Below are 19,951 nucleotides of genomic sequence, written 5' to 3'. Positions count from 1 at the left end.
GCCTTTATGGAAGAGTGGCAAGAAGAAAGCCATTTCTTAAAGATATCCATAAAAAGTGTTGTTTAAAGTTTGCCACAAGCCACCTGGGAGACACACCAAACGTGGAAGAAGGTGCTCTGGTCAGATGAAACCAAAATTGAACTTTTTGGCAACAATGCAAAACGTTATGTTTGGCGTAAAAGCAACACAGTTGAACACACCATCCCCACTGTCAAACATGGTGGTGGCAGCATCATGGTTTGGGCCTGCTTTTCTTCAGCAGGGAAAGGGAAGATGGTTAAAATTGATGGGAAGATGGATGGAGCCAAATACAGGACCATTCTGGAAGAAAACCTGATGGAGTCTGCAAAAGACCTGAGACTGGGACAGAGATTTGTCTTCCAACAAGACAATGATCCAAAACATAAAGCAATATCTACAATGGAATGGTTCAAAAATAAACATATCCAGGTGTTAGAATGGCCAAGTCAAAGTCCAGACCTGAATCCAATCGAGAATCTGTGGAAAGAACTGAAAACTGCTGTTCACAAATGCTCTCCATCCAACCTCACTGAGCTCGAGCTGTTTTGCAAGGAGGAATGGGAAAAAAATTCAGTCTCTCGATGTGCAAAACTGATAGAGACATACCCCAAGCCACTTACAGCTGTAATCGCAGCAAAAGGTGGCGCTACAAAGTATTAACTTAAGGGGGCTGAATAATTTTGCACGCCCAATTTTTCAGTTTTTGATTTGTTAAAAAAGTTTGAAATATCCAATAAATGTCGTTCCACTTCATGATTGAGTCCCACTTGTTGTTGATTCTTCACAAAAAAATACAGTTTTATAACTTTGTTTGAAGCATGAAATGTGGCAAAAGGTCGCAAAGTTCAAGGGGGCCGAATACTTTCGCAATGCACTGTATACCTTTGACTATTGGATGTTCTTATAGGCACTATAGTATTGCCAGCCTAATCTCGGGAGTTGATAGGCTTGAAGTCATTAACAGCACAATGCTGTTTATGACAGTGAAGAGCTGAAAGCGAATAGCTGATGGCAAATGCAGGAAAGTGCTGTTTGAATGAATGCTTACGAGCCTGCAGCTGCCTACCACTGCTCAGTCAGACTGCTCTATCAAATAACAAATCATAGACTTAATTATAACATAATAAACACACAGAAATACGAGCCTTAGGTCATTAATATGGTCAAATCCGGAAACTATCATATCAAAAACAAGACGTTTATTATTTCAGTGAAAATCAGGACCGTTCCGTATTTTATCTAACGGGTGGCATCCCTAAGTCTAAATATTGCTGTTACATTGCACAACCTTCAATGTTATGTCAATGTTAAAATTCTGGCAAATTAATTAGGTCTCTGTTAGTAAGAAATGGTCTTCACACAGTTTGCAACGAGCCAGGCGGCCCAAACTGCTGCATATACCCTGACTCTGCTTGCACAGAACGCAAGAGAAGTGACCCAATTTCCCTAGTTAAAATAAATTAATGTTAGCAGGCAATGTTAACTAAATATGCAGGTTAAAAAATATATTGTGTATTAATTTTAAGGAAGGCATTGATGTTTATGGTTAGGTACACATTGGTGCAACAACAATGCTTTTTTCGCAAATGTGCTTATTAAATCATCATCACCTGTTTGGCGAAGTAGGCTGTGATTCGATGATAAATTAACATGTACCACATTGATTAGATGCAACGCAGGACAAGCTAGATAAACTAGTAATATCATCAACCATGTGTAGTTAACTAGTGACTATGTTAAGATTGATTGTTTTTTTATAAGATAAGTTTAATGCTAGCTAGCAACTTACCTTGGCTCCTTGCTGCACTTGCATAACAAGTGGTCCGCCTACCACGCAGGCTCCTCGCGGAGTGCAATGTAATCAGCCACAATCGGCATCCAAAAATGTAAATTACTGATTGTTATGACAACTTGAAATCGGCCCTAATTAATCGGCCCCAATTAATCGGCCATACTGATTCATCGGCCATACTGATTCATCGGTCAACCTCTAGTCCTAACCACATCTGTACAACTGCAATGAGGACATCGAGCAAGTTTTCATAAATCATTGGGAACAGCACAAGAAAAACGTCAAAGTAATCTGAAATGGGGGCATAATTTATGTTCACATTTACAACATAACATACATAGGCATTTCATCATTAAGACCTTTAGGAAATAATGTCTGGAGGGTAAAAATCCAAAAACATTCTCTTTTGCTCAGAGTATTATTTATATCCTGTCTGATATCTGATATCTTAAATTTCTCTATGCCACAAAATCTAAAGGTAGAAATGTAATGTTTTAGGTCATTAAAATGTACTGCGACTGGATAATAACTGTTGTTTCTCCTGATTTAACTTTTATGTTCACACATTCTCTGTTTGAGAGAACCTCTCTGTTACCTACATAACACAGCACACACAGACATTTAATCATGTAGATAACATGGGTGGTGAGGCACGTAATAATGTAATTTATTTGGAACCGTTTTCCTGTATGTGGGATTCAGAAATATTCACACTTCATGACATTGTTGCACTGTGCGCAACCTCTACATTTATACAGTGCCTTGCGAAAGTATTCGGCCCCCTTGAACTTTGCGACCTTTTGCCACATTTCAGGCTTCAAACATAAAGATATAAAACTGTCTTTTTTTGTGAAGAATCAACAACAAGTGGGACACAATCATGAAGTGGAACGACATTTATTGGATATTTCAAACTTTTTTAACAAATCAAAAACTGAAAAATTGGGCGTGCAAAATTATTCAGCCCCCTTAAGTTAATACTTTGTAGCGCCACCTTTTGCTGCGATTACAGCTGTAAGTGGCTTGGGGTATGTCTCTATCAGTTTTGCACATCGAGAGACTGAAATGTTTTCCCATTCCTCCTTGCAAAACAGCTCGAGCTCAGTGAGGTTGGATGGAGAGCATTTGTGAACAGCAGTTTTCAGTTCTTTCCACAGATTCTCGATTGGATTCAGGTCTGGACTTTGACTTGGCCATTCTAACACCTGGATATGTTTATTTTTGAACCATTCCATTGTAGATTTTGCTTTATGTTTTGGATCATTGTCTTGTTGGAAGACAAATCTCTGTCCCAGTCTCAGGTCTTTTACAGACTCCATCAGGTTTTCTTCCAGAATGGTCCTGTATTTGGCTCCATCCATCTTCCCATCAATTTTAACCATCTTCCCTGTCCCTGCTGAAGAAAAGCAGGCCCAAACCATGATGCTGCCACCACCATGTTTGACAGTGGGATGGTGTGTTCAGGGTGTTGCTTTTACGCCAAACATAACGTTTTGCATTGTTGCCAAAAAGTTCAATTTTGGTTTCATCTGACCAGAGCACCTTCTTCCACATGTTTGGTGTGTCTCCCAGGTGGCTTGTGGCAAACTTTAAACGACACTTTTTATGGATATCTTTAAGAAATGGCTTTCTTCTTGCCACTCTTCCATAAAGGCCAGATTTGTGCAATATACGACTGATTGTTGTCCTATGGACAGAGTCTCCCACCTCAGCTGTAGATCTCTGCAGTTCATCCAGAGTGATCATGGGCCTCTTGGCTGCATCTCTGATCAGTCTTCTCCTTGTATGAGCTGAAAGTTTAGAGGGACGGCCAGGTCTTGGTAGATTTGCAGTGGTCTGATACTCCTTCCATTTCAATATTATCGCTTGCACAGTGCTCCTTGGGATGTTTAAAGCTTGGGAAATCGTTTTGTATCCAAATCCGGCTTTAAACTTCTTCACAACAGTATCTCGGACCTGCCTGGTGTGTTCCTTGTTCTTCATGATGCTCTCTGCGCTTTTGACGGACCTCTGAGACTATCACAGTGCAGGTGCATTTATACAGAGACTTGATTACACACAGGTGGATTGTATTTATCATCATTAGTCATTTAGGTCAGCATTGGATCATTCAGAGATCCTCACTGAACTTCTGGAGAGAGTTTGCTGCACTGAAAGTAAAGGGGCTGAATAATTTTGCACGCCCAATTTTTCAGTTTTTGATTTGTTAAAAAAGTTTGAAATATCCAATAAATGTCGTTCCACTTCATGATTGTGTCCCACTTGTTGTTGATTCTTCACAAAAAAATACAGTTTTATTTCTTTATGTTTGAAGCCTGAAATGTGGCAAAAGGTCGCAAAGTTGAAGGGGGCCGAAAACTTTCGCAAGGCACTGTAGCTACCATTCGGAAGAGGGCGTAAAAGAGACTGGCTGATTATGTACACACTTCATTCTAATATATATGAACTGCACATTGTTATGTTTGGTAGCACTTATTTGTTTCCCTCGACTCCAACCCCATTCGATGCGTGGATGTGGGTGGGGCTATGTCTACATAAAGCTGCTCATTTAAAACATTCACAAAAGTTCTGGTGAAGGCCGTGAGGCAGATACGTAAAGCTTATTAAAGACCAGTAAAACTATCAATAGCAGTCGGCCATTTTCTTATTTTTTCTCTACTTTGAAGAATCTAAAATATATTTGGATTTGTTTAACACTTTTTTGGTTACTACATGATTCCATATGTGCTATTCATAGTTTTGATGTCTTCACTATTTTTCTACAATGTATGAAATAGTAAGAATAGAAAAACCATTGAATGAGTTGGTGTGTCCAAACTTGTATTTCAAGGCCTACCTTCAAACTCGGTGCCTCTTTGCTTGACACCATGAGAAAACCAAAAGATATCAGCCAAGACCTCAGAAAAAAATTGTACACCTCCACAAGTCTGGTTCATCCATGGGAGCAATTTCCAAATGCATGAAAGTACCACTATCACAAACAGTAATACGCAAGTATAAACACCATTGTACCAGCTGTCATACCACTCAGGAAGGAGACGCGTTCTGTCTCCTAGAGACGAAAGTACTTAGGTGAGAAAAGTGCAAATCAATCCCAGAAGAACAGCAAAGGACCTTGTGAAGATGCTGAAGGAAACAGGTACAAAAGTATCTATATCCACAGCAAAATGAGTCCTACATGAACATAACCTGAAAGGCCGCTCAGCAAGGAAGAAGCCACTGCTCAAAAACTGTCATTAAAAGAAAGCCAGACTACGGTTTGCAAATGCACATGGGGACAAATATCGTACTTTTTGGAAAAATGTCCTCTGGTCTGATGAAACAAAAATAGAACTGTTTGGCCATAATGACCATTGTTATGTTTGGAGGGAAAAGGGGGAGGATTGCAAGCCGAAGAACACCATCCAAACAAACTATGAAGCATGGGGGTGGCAGCATCATGTTGTGAAGGTGCTTTGCTGCAGAAGGGACTGGTGCACTTCACAAAATAGATAGCATCATGAGGAAGGAAATGTGTGGATATATTGAAGCAACATCTCAAGACATCAGTCATGAATTTAAAGCTTGGCGCAAATGGGTCTTCCCAAATGGACAACGACCCCAAGCATACTTCCACAGTTGTGGCAAAATAACAACAAAGTCAAGGTATTGGAGTGGCCATCACAAAGCCCTGACCTCAATCCTACTGAAAATATGTGGGCAGAACTGAAAAAGCGTGTGAGAGCAAGGAGGCCTTACAAACCTGACTAAGTTATGTCAGGAGGAATGTGCCAAATTCACCCAACTTATTGTGGGAAGCTTGTGGAAAGCTACCCAAAACGGTTGACCCAAGTAAAACAATTGAAAGGCAATGCTACCAAGAACTAATTGAGTGTCTGAAAACTTTTGACCCACTTGGAATGTGATGAAAGAAATTAAACCTGAAATAAATAATTCTCTCGACTATTATTCTGACATTTCACATTCTTTTAAGTAAAGTGGTGATTCTAACTGACCTAAGACAGGGAATTTTTAGTAGGATTAAATGTCAGGAAGTGTGAAAAACTTAGTTTAAATGTATTTGGCTAAGGTGTATGTAAACTTCCGACTTCAACTGTATGTGCCTACAACATGACACGATTTGTCCTTTAACCAGTGGCCTCTCGGCAAGCCAGAATGGGTTTCGAATTCTAGGTTGCCAGTATACAGCACAATTGTCTGTAGTTTATCATTCTGTCTCACCCTTATGCGGCTATAGTGTATTACAAACTGAAATTTTATAGAACAGTATAGTACAGACTGGAAGATTATAATACAGTGAAGTACAAACAGAAATAGTATGGTACAGTATAGTACAGACTTGAAAATTACAGCACAGTATATTACGTACTGACACAGAGTGCAGAATAGTACAAACTGAAATATTATAGTACAGCATAGTACAGTCTAAAATATTACAGTACAGTATTGTATAGACTGAAATATTGTAGTACAGACTGCAATATTCCAAACACAAGAAAACCTGCTAATGATGGCTATTTTCATAAATCCCTGCTATAGTCAAAATTTGGCCCGAGGGTGGTTTTATTTGGCCCCCCAAGATTTCTGAGCAAAATAGATAATTATACAGTACCAGTCAGAAGTTTGGACACACCTACTCATTCAAGTGTTTTTCTTTATTTTTTACTATTTTCTAAATTGTAGAATAATAGTGAAGACATCAAAACTATTAAATAACACATATAGTAAAAATGTAGTCATAGTCATGTAGTAATCATGTAGTAACCAAAAAAAGTATTACACAAATCACAACATATTTTTGATTTTTCAAAGTAGCCACACTTTGCCTTGATGACAGGTTTGCACATTCTTGGCATTCCCTCAACCAGCTTTACCCGGAATCTTTTCCAATAGTCTTGAAGGAGTTCCCACATACGCTGAGCATTTGTTGGCTTTTTTCCTTCACTCTGCGGTCCAACTTATCCCAAACCATCTCAAATGGGTTGAGGTCGGTTGATTGTGGAGGCCAGGTCATCTGATGCAGCACTCCATCACTCTCTTTCTTGGTCAAAAAGCCTTTACACAGCCCGAAGATGTGTTGGGTCATTGTCCTGTTGAAAAACAAATGATAGTCCCACTCAGCGCAAACCAGTTGGGATGGCGTATCACTGCAGAATGCTGTGGTAGCCATGCTAGTTAAGTGTGCCTTGAATTCTAAATAAATCATGACAGTGTCACCAGAAAAGCACCCCCCCCACACACACACACCATCACTCCACCTCCTCCATGCTTCATGGTGGGAAGCACACATGAAAATATCATCCGTTCACCTACTCTGCATCTCACAAAGGCAAAGCAGTTGGAACCAAAAATCTCAAATTTGGATTTCCACTGGTCTAATGTCCATTGCTGGTGTTTCTTGGCCCAAGCAAGTCTCTTCTTATTGGTGTCCTTTAGTAGTGGTTTCTTTGCAGCAATTCAACCACGAAGGCCCGATTCACACAGTCTCCTCTGAACAGCTGAACAGTTGATGTTGAGATGTGTCTGTTACTTGAACTCTGTGAAGCATTTATTTGGGCTGCAATTTCTTAGGTTGGTAACTCTAATGAACTTATCCTCTGCAACAGAGGTAACTCTGGGTCTTCCATTCCTGTGGTGGTCCTCATGAGAGACAGTTTCATCATAGCGCTTGATGGTTTTTGTGACTGCACTTTCAAAGTTCTTGAAATGTGCCGTATTGACTGACCTTTATGTCTTAAAGTAATGGTGGACTGTGTTTCTCTTTGCTTATAGGAGATGTTCTTGCCATAATATGGACTTGGTCTTTTACCAAATAGGGCCATCTTCTGTATACCTCCCTATCTTGTCACAACACAACTGATTGGCCCAAACATATTAAGAAGGAAAGAAATTCCACAAATGAACTTTAAAAAAAGGCACACCTATTAGTTGAAATGCGTTCCAGGTGACTACCTCGTGAAGCTGGTTGAGAGAATGCCAAGAGTGTGCAAAGCTGTCATCAAGGCAAAGGGTGGCTACTTTGAAGAATATCAAATATAAAATACATTTTGTTTTGTCTAGTTGATAATCCCTGTTCTATGATTTGGTAGGTACCCATTGTTTTGGTGCCACCTTACATTTTGATTACCTAAATTAGAATGACAGTGTTGGCATATTGAGATGGTTGCCTTCCTCCTCATATGTAGCAGATCTCCAACAGCGTCCCCAATCCTTTTTAATCAGTCTGAATGATGAAATGTCACGACTGAGCGGCAAGTATCAATTAATAGGCAACCTGGGCGTGTCGGTTAATGTGGCTTCTTCTGGCAGCGCATGGGAAAGACCCAATGTGTAAGTTTAGCCTTTATATATTCATGACAGAAAGCTGACCTGAGGATCATGAAATGAGAGGAATGAAACATTCATGTTGGGTTAATAAGAGGTCAGACTAAAGCTGTCCCTCATAGTGCCTGAGAATGACTTGGCTCTCTAATATAGTTTACATTTCCACACAAGGAAACTCATTGCCTGATTTATCTTGCCGCAATTTAAGCATATCCCAAGAAAGGACACATTAAGGCATCGTAAGTGATACTGCTCAAGCCGTGCTCATCAGTGACCGTCGAAGTGCACCCGTTAATTAAGATGCAGATTCCTCACAGATGAACTGTAATTGAGGAAGTCTGCACTATTATTAATGTTAGGCACTGCTTGTACTGTCCACTTCCTGAATATGGAGGAGGTACTGTCCACTCTTAAGTGAATATGGAAGAGGTACCATCCACTCTTACTGAATATGAAAGAGGTACCATCCACTCTTAATGAATTTGGAAGAGGTACCATCCACTCTTAATGAATATGGAAGAGGTACTGTCCACTCTTAATGAATATGGAAGAGGTACTGTCCACTCTTAATGAATATGGAAGAGGTACCATCCACTCTTAATGAATTTGGAAGAGGTACCATCCACTCTTAATGAATATGGAAGAGGTACCATCCACTCTTAATGAATATGGAAGAGGTAATGTCCACTCTTAATGAATATTCAATAGTATCAGCTTGAGTCATCTTCTGTTGATCTCGGCTGAACACACTGTTTCTGACACTGTTTCTGACAAGTGGAAATGTAACATTGGAGCAAGTAGTAACTGGAAACCACAGGTCTGCTGTGGACCACAGGTCTACAGTATCTGGTGTCTTAGTATCATACATTGGATTTTAGAGTTTTACTCACAGAGCAGATTTGGCAACCTGTAATTTCTAAAATGCACAACATTCCAAAAACATTATGGCCTTACTCACTTTTTTACTTTAAACGTTTCAAAACAGACAATCAAGAAAATATTTGGCATGCTGGTAATATTACTATCTAGGCTCTTTCATAATGAGTTGGTCTGCTCATCATCCTAACTACGCTCTTTCATAATGAGTTGGTCTGCTCATCATCCTAACTAAACTCTTTCATAATGAGTTGGTCTGCTCATCATCCTAACTACGCTCTTTCATAATGAGTTGGTCTGCTCATCATCCTAACTACGCTCTTTCATAATGAGTTGGTCTGCTCATCATCCTAACTACGCTCTTTCATAATGAGTTGGTCTGCTCATCATCCTAACTACACTCTTTCATAATGAGTTGGTCTGCTCATCATCCTAACTACGCTCTTTCATAATGAGTTGGTTTGCTCATCATCCTAACTATGCTCTTTCATAATGAGTTGGTCTGCTCATCATCCTAACTACGCTCTTTCATAATGAGTTGGTCTGCTCATCATCCTAACTACACTCTTTCATAATGAGTTGGTTTGCTCATCATCCTAACTACGCTCTTTCATAATGAGTTGGTTTGCTCATCATTCTAACTACGCTCTTTCATAATGAGTTGGTCTGCTCATCATCCTAACTACACTCTTTCATAATGAGTTGGTCTGCTCATCATCCTAACTACACTCTTTCATAATGAGTTGGTCTGCTCATCATCCTAACTACACTCTTTCATAATGAGTTGGTCTGCTCATCATCCTAACTACGCTCTTTCATAATGAGTTGGTCTGCTCATCATCCTAACTACACTCTTTCATAATGAGATGGTCTGCTCATCATCCTAACTACGCTCTTTCATAATGAGTTGGTCTGCTCATCATCCTAACTACGCTCTTTCATAATGAGTTGGTCTGCTCATCATCCTAACTACACTCTTTCATAATGAGTTGGTCTGCTCATCATCCTAACTGCACAACCTTTGATGTCTGAAAGTTTGAGATGTTGATTTTGATGCCATGGTTTACAGGAATCTTTCCTCGTGTAAGAGTGGGCAAACATGTTCTACCTTATCCATCTCCACTGTACTCATTCTCTGTCATTCAGTTAATCCTGAACTGAAGGTCTAACCCTAACCCTAACCCTAACCCCTAACCCCTAACATAGCCTGATGAGTTTCAACCCAACCCTCATATTTTGAGCAATGTGTTAACATTGACGAAGCCCTATTTGCATATTGTCATATTTTTTTTAAGGAAAGGCTGAATCAGTGAATCCAATATCAATGTGTGAGTGTACCCTTCTGTGTTAAATGTGCTCTTTGTAAGGCTGTGAGGGTTGTCCTCAAATACACAAATTAGAAAAGAGAGAGAGAGAAGGGAGAGAGAGAGAGAGAGAGAGAGAGCAACTCCACAGTCTCACACAATGCCACTTGCTTTTTTCCAAACCCCAATATAATCCTCCATTATCCCATGTTATATCTGACAGTGAATCTATGATCACTTTCTGAACAAAAGCATTAAATATGTTCTGACAACAGATGTTTTTTTTTATGTTTCTTTTTGGAAAACAGAAAATAAAACATTTATCATGATTGATGTTTTTACACACATGTTGAATGTGATCACAGTATTATTACTATTATTATTATTAATATTATTATTATTATTATTATTAAGCTTGTCAATCTTCACAGGGCTTCTGTTCAACAAAGATATTGGGGCTAAATTTACATGAAATAGTAAACCTGAAGATCCTCCTATTGCTCAGGATGTGAGTGTGTGCGTACGTGCGTTTGTTTCTGTGTGGGTGCGTGTATGTACGTATGTGTGGGCATGTGTGTGTGTGTGTGCGTGTGTGAGAGGTAACGCCTGCACTGTCATGTCCCAGCGTGCCATTCTGCGGCATAACAAATCGGCCATTCTGTTGCTGAAAAAAACCTTGACAGCCGCCCCTGCCCTGAAGACTCCTCTGGGGATTGTGGCTAAAGGCTGATCCATATCGGCTGTTCTACATTCTGGTCTGCTGTCCTGCACCCCCCCCCCCCCCCCCAATCATTTCAAGGTTGACAAATGAACAGAAGCCCTGTATGCTACTTATATAATAATAATATATTTCTTCTCCTCTTCTTTTGTTCTTGCCTATTTTATTTCTTCACATTTTTTTTTCTGTTGCTAAGATACTTTGACTGTTGTTACCTGCTGCTGCTATAAGTTGTGCTCTTCTCCATGAGCTTGGAGGATGGGTTTCTTGGTTTTCAATGCTGATCAGTTTATTTGGAACCTGTTTCACCTGATTTCCTGTTTTTGTTTTCCCTTTAACTAGTGAAAAGATCCGTAGACTTTAAATCTAGAGGAGTAAAATTATTCCCAGGCAAAGACAACAGCAACAAGTTTTCTATCTGTGAGTCTACCTTTGTTACTCTGTTATGGTAAATCTGTGATTTCTGTTTTCCTGTGTGTGCTTGTAAGTGTTTGTTTGTTGATGTGTTTCATGTTTTCAGTAATTTTGTGATTGCTTTGTTTGGACGTCGTAACCTGCTGATGAATGCATGATAAGTCCCCCAACCCATCCATCATGCCTTGAATCAATAACCAATGGTCTTGTGCTGAATGAAAATGTAGATTATGGCAAATGTTCACTGTGCAATCCTGGAGGGTGAAGGTAGCCTTGTCCGAGCCAGTTACATGAGGCAGGTTGATGTAGAAGTACACCCCCTGGACAGGACGCTAGTCTATCTCCTGTTTCTGTAGTGTGAGGCAGCTTGATGTACAACTACACCCCCTGGACAGGATGCTTGAAAATCTCCTGTTTCTGTAGTGTGAGGCAGCTTGATGTAGAAGTACACCCCCTGGACAGGACGCTAGTCTATCGCAGGGCCTTATCCCTAATCCATATCGTTAATGCTGAGTACCAAGAAGAGAGAAATTTGGGTAGGCATGAACCACAAGACGACTGAGTTGGTGTGCAATCCTGGAGTTACACCTCTATCCAAAATCCAAATTATTTGGCTTCATGCTTTCAAGAAGATATTCCACAAGCAATAACACACATTCTAATTGGTTTAGCAGGGCACTATGGAGGACTAGCCAGGTGAAGCAAGTGTTCCTAATTTTTATTTGCTGACCCTTAGGCTGAATTTAGAGAGATGTGCACAACCAATCAAAGCAAGCTTTGATTTTGTATAACTCTGTGAATATCCATTATTGTTTGTGTGTCAACTGAGTTATGAGGACATTCTCTGAGTTATGAGGACATTCTCTGTGTTGCGAGGACCTTCTCTGAGTTATGAGGACATTCTCTGTGTTGCGAGGACGTTATCTGTGTTGCGAGGACATTCTCTGTGTTATGAGGACATTCTCTGTGTTGCGAGGACATTCTCTGTGTTATGAGGACATTCTCTGTGTTGCGAGGACATTCTCTGTGTTGCGAGGACATTCTCTGTGTTGCGAGGACATTCTCTGTGTTGCGAGGACATTCTCTGTGTTGCAAGGACATTCTCTGTGTTGTGAGGACATTCTCTGTGTTATGAGCACGTTCTCTGTGTTGCGAGGACATTCTCTGTGTTATGAGGACATTCTCTGTGTTGCGAGGACATTCTCTGTGTTGTGAGGACATTCTCTGTGTTGCGAGGACATTCTCTGTGTTGCGAGGACATTCTCTGTGTTGCGAGGACATTCTCTGTGTTGCGAGGACATTCTCTGTGTTGCGAGGACATTCACTGTGTTGCGAGGACATTCTCTGTGTTGCGAGGACATTCACTGTGTTCCGAGGACATTCTCTGTGTTATGAGGACATTCTCTGTGTTATGAGGACATTATCTGTGTTCCGAGGACATTCTCTGTGTTATGAGGACTGTATAGCACAATAGGTACCCTTCTCAGCAGCATTCTAGGTTGCACCATCTGTGTCACAGTATAATGGAAGCTGTATTTTAGCACCGTACATCGCTACGTTAATGTTACTGACCTCACAACAAACCCATAGCTCACCTGTGATGCTATCAAGTCGTGTGTGTGTCAGAGGCGACAGAGATCAGCAGAAATGCTGGAGCCACGTCATATTAGCTGGTGTGGATAGAAAGACTAATGATAAATGACTGTTCATAGCGTCCTGGTGAATAATAGACTGTGAGCTCGGGCCCTATTGTGCACGTGTGTGAGTCGATATCACTTAAAGCCTGTTCCAAGGTGTAGCCTATGTAATATAAAGTGGGTAGTCGATGCAATTTCCCTTATTATCGAATCGAGGCGCAAACTCCCGACAATGGGAATAAAAATAAAAATACCTGACCTGGGAAGCATCTGAAATTGGTGGAATCCTCTGGAATAAAGTGCATGTCATTGACGTGTGCCGTTTTTTTAAGACTTAGATAACGACACATATCTAGTCAATGACACTCCTGATTTGACTGGCAAGACACGGGGAATGGTTAACTGTCGTGACGAACTTGGCATGCTCAAGAGCATTTCAACGTTAGCTAAGATACATACATTTTACGATTCATGAATGCATTAACGAATGTTTCAATGTATTCTCATGAAGCATTGTATTTATCTGAAAACAATTAGCTGAGTCTGTGTGCTTTACATTGTCGTCCATACGATGAACGTTGTCCACGTGTTCTATGTTACTGATTGTCCATCTACACTGAACAAAGGCTCTTCACAAGTGGACTGATTCGTTTTTGTCGACTTGATAAACTAACAGTGTGCAGAGTGGCGAAAGACGACATAGTTGACTTGTAATCAGGTGTGTACGGTAGTTATGATTCATAGGTAGATCATGTTGTCTTATGTTAGGAAGATGGATGTTTGCATACTCAAAATATATTTAACAAGTCAAATGTGGGGCCTCCCGAGTGGCGCTGCGCTTTAAGGCACTGCATCGCAGTGCTTGAGGTGTCAATACAGACCCGGGTTTGATACCAGGCTGTGTCACAACCTGGCCGTGACCGGAAGTCCCATAGGGCGGCGCAAAATTGGCCTAGCAATATTGTATGGAATAGTAAGAAAACCTCCACCAGGATTTGCGTAGTCCTCGCTGTCCTCCTCGGGCATGTTTGTAGTCTTCGCTGTTCTCTTCGGGCATGTGTATAGTCCTCGCTGTCCTCTTTGGGCATGTTTGTAGTCCTCGCTGTTCTCTTCGGGCATGTTTGTAGTCCTCACTGTTCTCTTCGGGCATGTTTGTAGTCCTCACTGTTCTCTTCGGGCATGTTTGTAGTCCTCGCTGTTCTCTTCGGGCATGTTTGTAGTCCTCGCTGTTCTCTTCGGGCATGTTTGTAGTCCTCGCTGTTCTCTTCGGGCATGATTGTAGTCCTCGCTGTTCTCTTCGGGCATGTTTGTAGTCCTCGCTGTTCTCTTCGGGCATGTGTGCATGTCAGCGCTGCATGTTAGTTTGTATGTTTGTGTGCGTTTTGTGAGCTGTGCCATATTGCATGTTATTAAATCCGCATTAGTGTCCCAGAACGTCAAGAGAGCATGAACAACCATTTAAATGTATTCACAGAGACTGCTGCATTTATGCATTTATACAAATATGACAAAACTAAAAAAGCCCAAAGAATCAAACTTATAAACAGAGTAAGTATACAGGCAAAATAAAGACTGTAGTGTATTAACATACTGTACCAACCTATGGACTGAATAAGTGTTCTTACATGTATACCCAGTTAGCATCATCACAATGGCCCAACTGTGGCATGCCACCAAGTTGCAAGACTTCCTGTAAATACTGCAGTATATAGGGCTTCCTAGAAGTACTCTGGAATAACAGAATTGCAGGAGAAGGACTCCCACTCACTCCAAATCAAGTCATCAACAAACCAGGCAGTGTGATCAGAACTGGATCCGTAGGGAGCCTTTCTGCATGGTTTGTTCATGTTGTACACAGTTTCTGAAGTCTGCCTGATAATTATAAAATGATTGCACAGTGAAACGTGTGACAGGACAGAGACTGGGTGGGAATGTGGAACAGGTGAGGTGGTTGTGTGCGTGCGTGCGTGTGTGTGTGTGTGTGTGTGCGTGTGTGTGTGTGTGTGTCTGTGTGTGTGTGTGTGTGTGTGTGTGTGTGTGTGTGCGTGCGTGCGTGTGTGCCTGCATGCACGTGTGGCTGACTGCTCATTGGCAGCCTGACTAAGTGTGGTGCTAAGGCTCAAACCCCCTTGGGTTTCACACTTCACTGGACTCTGTCGAAATAAGAGGCAACGTCTCTAAACATAGCAGACAAACTGCTCCGGTGGTGAAGGGACTCGATGGAGTTCGCAGAAATGACCTCAAATTTCATGTGTTGACGCCTGTCGTTTTCGAACCACTTTCCAGTGTGATGGATGGTGGAAGCAGGAAGCTGGCGTCCCAACATTGAAGCTTATAAAGAGAAGGGTTGCGCCCCAAATGGTACATAATTTCCTATATAGTGCACTACTTTTGACCTGGGACCGTAAGTAGTGCACTACATAGGGAGTAGGGTGCCATTTGGGATGCTGCCAGGGTAGAACAGTCCTGAATGTCCCTCTGTATCCACTGAAGCCAACATGTTTAGGCTGTGATAGAACCGTAATGACAGTTGGTTGACCCATCAAGGAGAAAATCTGTCTCTCCCTCTGTTTATCTTGTGCCATATGCCTCATCCATCACAGGAGAAACCCAGGAACTATTCTCCTGACATTTCTTAATTATCACTGTTTTCTTTTGACCCTGTTGTGATGAAATCGTAGGAGAAAAATTGCATTGATAGATATTGAAAGATAACATTGATAGATATTGAAAGATAACATTGATAGATATTGAAAGATAACATTGATAGATATTGAAAGATAACATTGATAGATATTGAAAGATAACATTGATAACATTGATAGACATTGAAAGATAACATTGATAGACATTGAAAGATAACATTGATAGACATTGAAAGATAACATTGTTAGACATTGAAAGATAACATTGTTAGACATTGAAAGATAACATTGATAGACATTGTAAGATAACATTGATAGATATTGAAAGATAACATTGATAGACATTGAAAGATAACATTGATAGACATTGAAAGATAACATTGTTAGACATTGAAAAATAACATAGATAGACATTGAAAGATAACATTGATAAATAACATTTATAGACATTGAAAGATAACATTGATAGACATTGAAATATAACATTGTTAGACATTGAAAGATACCATTGTTAGACATTGAAAGATAACATTGATAAATAACATTTATAGACATTGAAAGATAACATTGATAGATATTGAAAGATAACATTGTTAGACATTGAAAGATAACATTGTTAGACATTGAAAGATAACATTGATAAATAACATTGATAGACATTGAAAGATAACATTGATAGATATTGAAAGATAACATTGATAACATTGATAGACATTGAAAGATAACATTGATAGACATTGAAAGATAACATTGATAGACATTGAAAGATAACATTGATAGACATTGAAAGATAACATGGATAGATAACATTGATAGACATTGAAAGATGACATTGAAAGATAACATTGATAGACATTGTAAGATAACATTGATAGATATTGAAAGATAACATTGATAGACAGTGAAAGATAACACTGATAGACATTGAAAGATAACGTTGACAGACAGACATAATGTTAAGACATTACCATAGATAGATGATCCTGCTCTTGTGTGCTCTACAATTCTTCCATTTTTAAAAGGGCAATCTGGGCTCCATACATATCATTTTTTTAAATTTTACATTACTGAATTTCCAGAATAAGTGGCAGGGTGATTGCTTTGTTTCAGAATCCCAGATTCACCCTTTTAGGCATTGTAATCCCCATCTATTTTATTAGTTTTACCTTTATTTAACGAGGCAAGTCAGTTAAGAACAAATTCTTATTTACAATGACGGCCTAGGAACAGTGGGTTAACTGCCTGCTCAGGGGCAGAACAACAGATTTGTACCTTGTCAGCTCGGGGATTCAAGCTAGCAACCTTTCGGTTACTGGCTCAACGCTCTAACCACTAGGCTACCTGCCGCCCCCAAAGGGTAACTGTTTCTCACCGTTGTTATTTTTTACATACAGATGTTTCTTAGACTTGGGGTAAAAAAGACAAATGTGTTGTCTGTTGTTTTTATTTTATTTTTTCCCTTGGCTGACACTGACTACTACTTTCAGGAAGTAGTTTGAGCTTCGCTCCAGCATTTCTCCGGGCTGGAGGGAGACAGCAGTGTCAGCATATCCTCCTCTCACAAACTGTGTTTGTGTCTGTAGTTCCTAAAATGTTCTCCAATCATCATGAATCTATTTGTTTTGATTGTGTTACACATCAGCAGGTTTGCTTCATTCTGATTTGTTTTTATGGCCACCACCATTTTAGTCTGACCATAGTAAATATCTGAACTAGGCACTGGGTGCTCTCTTAAAGCACTGTCAAAGTGAGACACAGTGAAAGACCCAGTTATGTCTGGTCTATTCTACTCTGTACAGGATTACATAGTCACTGAGTCACTTTTTGGTGTGATTGACTGAGTTGTTTTGCACCAGTGCAAAGTTTCCATCTGTCATCTTTAAGAGGTTGCATACTGTTAAAAGGTAGAACAGTAGTCACAGTAAAAATTAAGAAGTAACTTCTAAACATTTCTAGTGGAAATGCATATAAATTACATCCTTTTTTTGTGTCTTGTCCTGGTTAAAAAACACATACATCATCAACCATTCGCAAAGTTGTTACTTGGTCCATTAGTCATTTACACCCATGTCCACACTTTGAGCATCACACTTTATAGCCTATACCAGGCCAAATGGCACCTGACAGATATATCCAATGTTCAAAGGAATCAACGATATATAGGCCTACGGTATACACATGCAATTAACTACATTAGGAACACCTTCCTAAAATTGAGTTGCACCTCCCCCTTTTGCCCTCAGAACAGCCTCAATTCTTCGTGGCATGGAATCTTCAATGTGTCGAAAGCGTTCCACAGGGATACTGGCCCATGTTGTGTCAAGTTGGCTGAATGTCCTTTGGGTGGTGGACCATTCTTGATATACTCAGGAAACTGTTGAGTGTGAAAAATCCAGCAACGTTACAGTTCTTGACACAAACCGGTGTGCCTGGCACCAACTATTGTCAAAAGGTGGGTGTAGCTGGTGCATGAAGTCAGGCGCAGGAGAGCAGAATGAGTGAGCAACGCACTTTATTCAAAATAAAGGCACAAGGTAAACATACACTTGACCAACAATAAACGGTAATCAATTACGCACGGGTGTAAACAGCACCCGTCGAAAACCAGCCATAACGTACCGAATGGACATAGAAACAATCACGCACAAAAACATGGGGGAAACAGAGGGTGAAATACATGAACATGGGTAATGAAACCAGGTGTGTAGAAAACCAAGACAAAAAAAATGGAAAATGAAAGGTTGATCGGCGATGGCTAGAAGACAGGTGAAGTCGACCGCCGAACAACGCCCGAACAAGGACAGGGACCAACTTTGGCGGAAGTCGTGGGACTTCTGGGAAGTGCTACGTCTACCAGGAGATTTATCGCACAATCCCCCCTTCGATGGGGTAGTAATTGTGTCACCTTCTTCTTACAGAAGGCGAGAGCCAAATCGGCATATTCAGATAGGATGCGCACGTGGAAGACCTGGTCTGGACTTTCCACAATAGTCGCACCAACAGAAACCCCTAAACACCTCCCCGAGCACTTTCGTGACCACCCCGTGAGAGCCCGATGTTGCCACGAAATAGTGGGGTCATGACAGGCCAACCGGGGTAGGACCAGCACAACGGGAAACGCAGGAGAATCAATAAGGAAGAGACTGATTCTCTCCTTGCGACCCTCCTGTGTCACCATGCCCAGTGGAGTGGTGGCCTCCCTAATTAGCCCTGACCCTAATGGTCGACTATCTAGGGCGTGAACAGGGAAGGGCATATCCACTGGAACAATAGGGATCCCTAAACTATGGGAAAATGATCTGTCAATAAAGTTCCCAGCTGCGCCTGAATCTACGAGCACCTTATGCTGGGAATGCAGGGAAAACTCAGGAAAATTAATATACAACAACATGTGTGCAACAGAGGGCTCTGGGTGAGCCTGGTGCCGACTCACCTGGGGTGACACGAGAGTGCCCTGCCTGCTGCGTCAACTCCCAGAGGAACCTGCCCAGCACCGACCGGCAGTGTGCCCTCTGTGGCCACAAATGGTGCATGGACCGGTCCCTCCTCCGGTCGCCCTAAGTGCAGCACCTCCCAGCTGCATGGGCATAGGAGCGGTGATGCTGGGGGATGAAATCGACAGACCCCGATCTGGACGTCCGCGGGTAGCCAGCAGGTTATCCAACCGGATGGAGAGGTCCACCAGCTGGTCAAAGGTGAGAGTGGTGTCCCTGCAGGCCAACTCCCTGCGGACGCTCTCGCGCAAACTAAAAAGGTAGTGATCGATCAGGGCCCTGACGTTCCATCCCTCGCTGGCGGCCAGGGTCCCAAAGTCCAAAGCGAACTCCTGTGCGCTCCACGTCCCCTGCCTAAGGTGGACGAGACGTTCACCCGCCGCTCTACCCTCGGGCGGGTGGTCAAAAACTGGGTGAAATCCTAGAATTGATAAGTCATCCCTTCTCCTTCCCCCCATACGGCGTTGGCCCACTTCAGCGCTTTCCTTGAAAGACAGGAGACAAGGGCGGGCACGCTCTCACGGCCCAAAGGAGCCGGAAGGACGGTTGCCAGGTAGAGCTCCAGCTGGAGTAGGGACCCCTGACATCCCGCACCCGTCCCATCATACTCCCTCAGAAGAGCGAGCCGAATCCCACTGGGACCGGGTGAAGGAGGGGTGAGTAGTGGTGCCCTTGGTGCTGCTGGTGGAGGCGCTGGAGGAACTCCTCTTCTCTCCCAGCGATCCA

At 41.5% G+C, this 19,951-nt stretch overlaps 1 protein-coding gene across 1 annotated transcript in view; it reads left to right on the top strand.

Annotated features, from left to right (window-relative positions):
* LOC139373820 (CUB and sushi domain-containing protein 3-like) overlaps window positions 1-19,951 on the top strand; it is a 740,037-nt gene that overhangs the window by 354,344 nt on the left and 365,742 nt on the right. Inside the window, exon 7 of the mRNA XM_071114860.1 lies at window positions 11,378-11,455. Within this exon, the coding sequence (XP_070970961.1) occupies window positions 11,378-11,455 (78 nt within the window). The remainder of the gene's footprint in view (window positions 1-11,377; window positions 11,456-19,951) is intronic.

This window comes from Oncorhynchus clarkii, chromosome 18 (genome assembly GCF_045791955.1).
Source record: "Oncorhynchus clarkii lewisi isolate Uvic-CL-2024 chromosome 18, UVic_Ocla_1.0, whole genome shotgun sequence".
NCBI lineage: Eukaryota > Metazoa > Chordata > Actinopteri > Salmoniformes > Salmonidae > Oncorhynchus > Oncorhynchus clarkii.
This window is presented reverse-complemented; position numbering and strand designations above follow the sequence as displayed.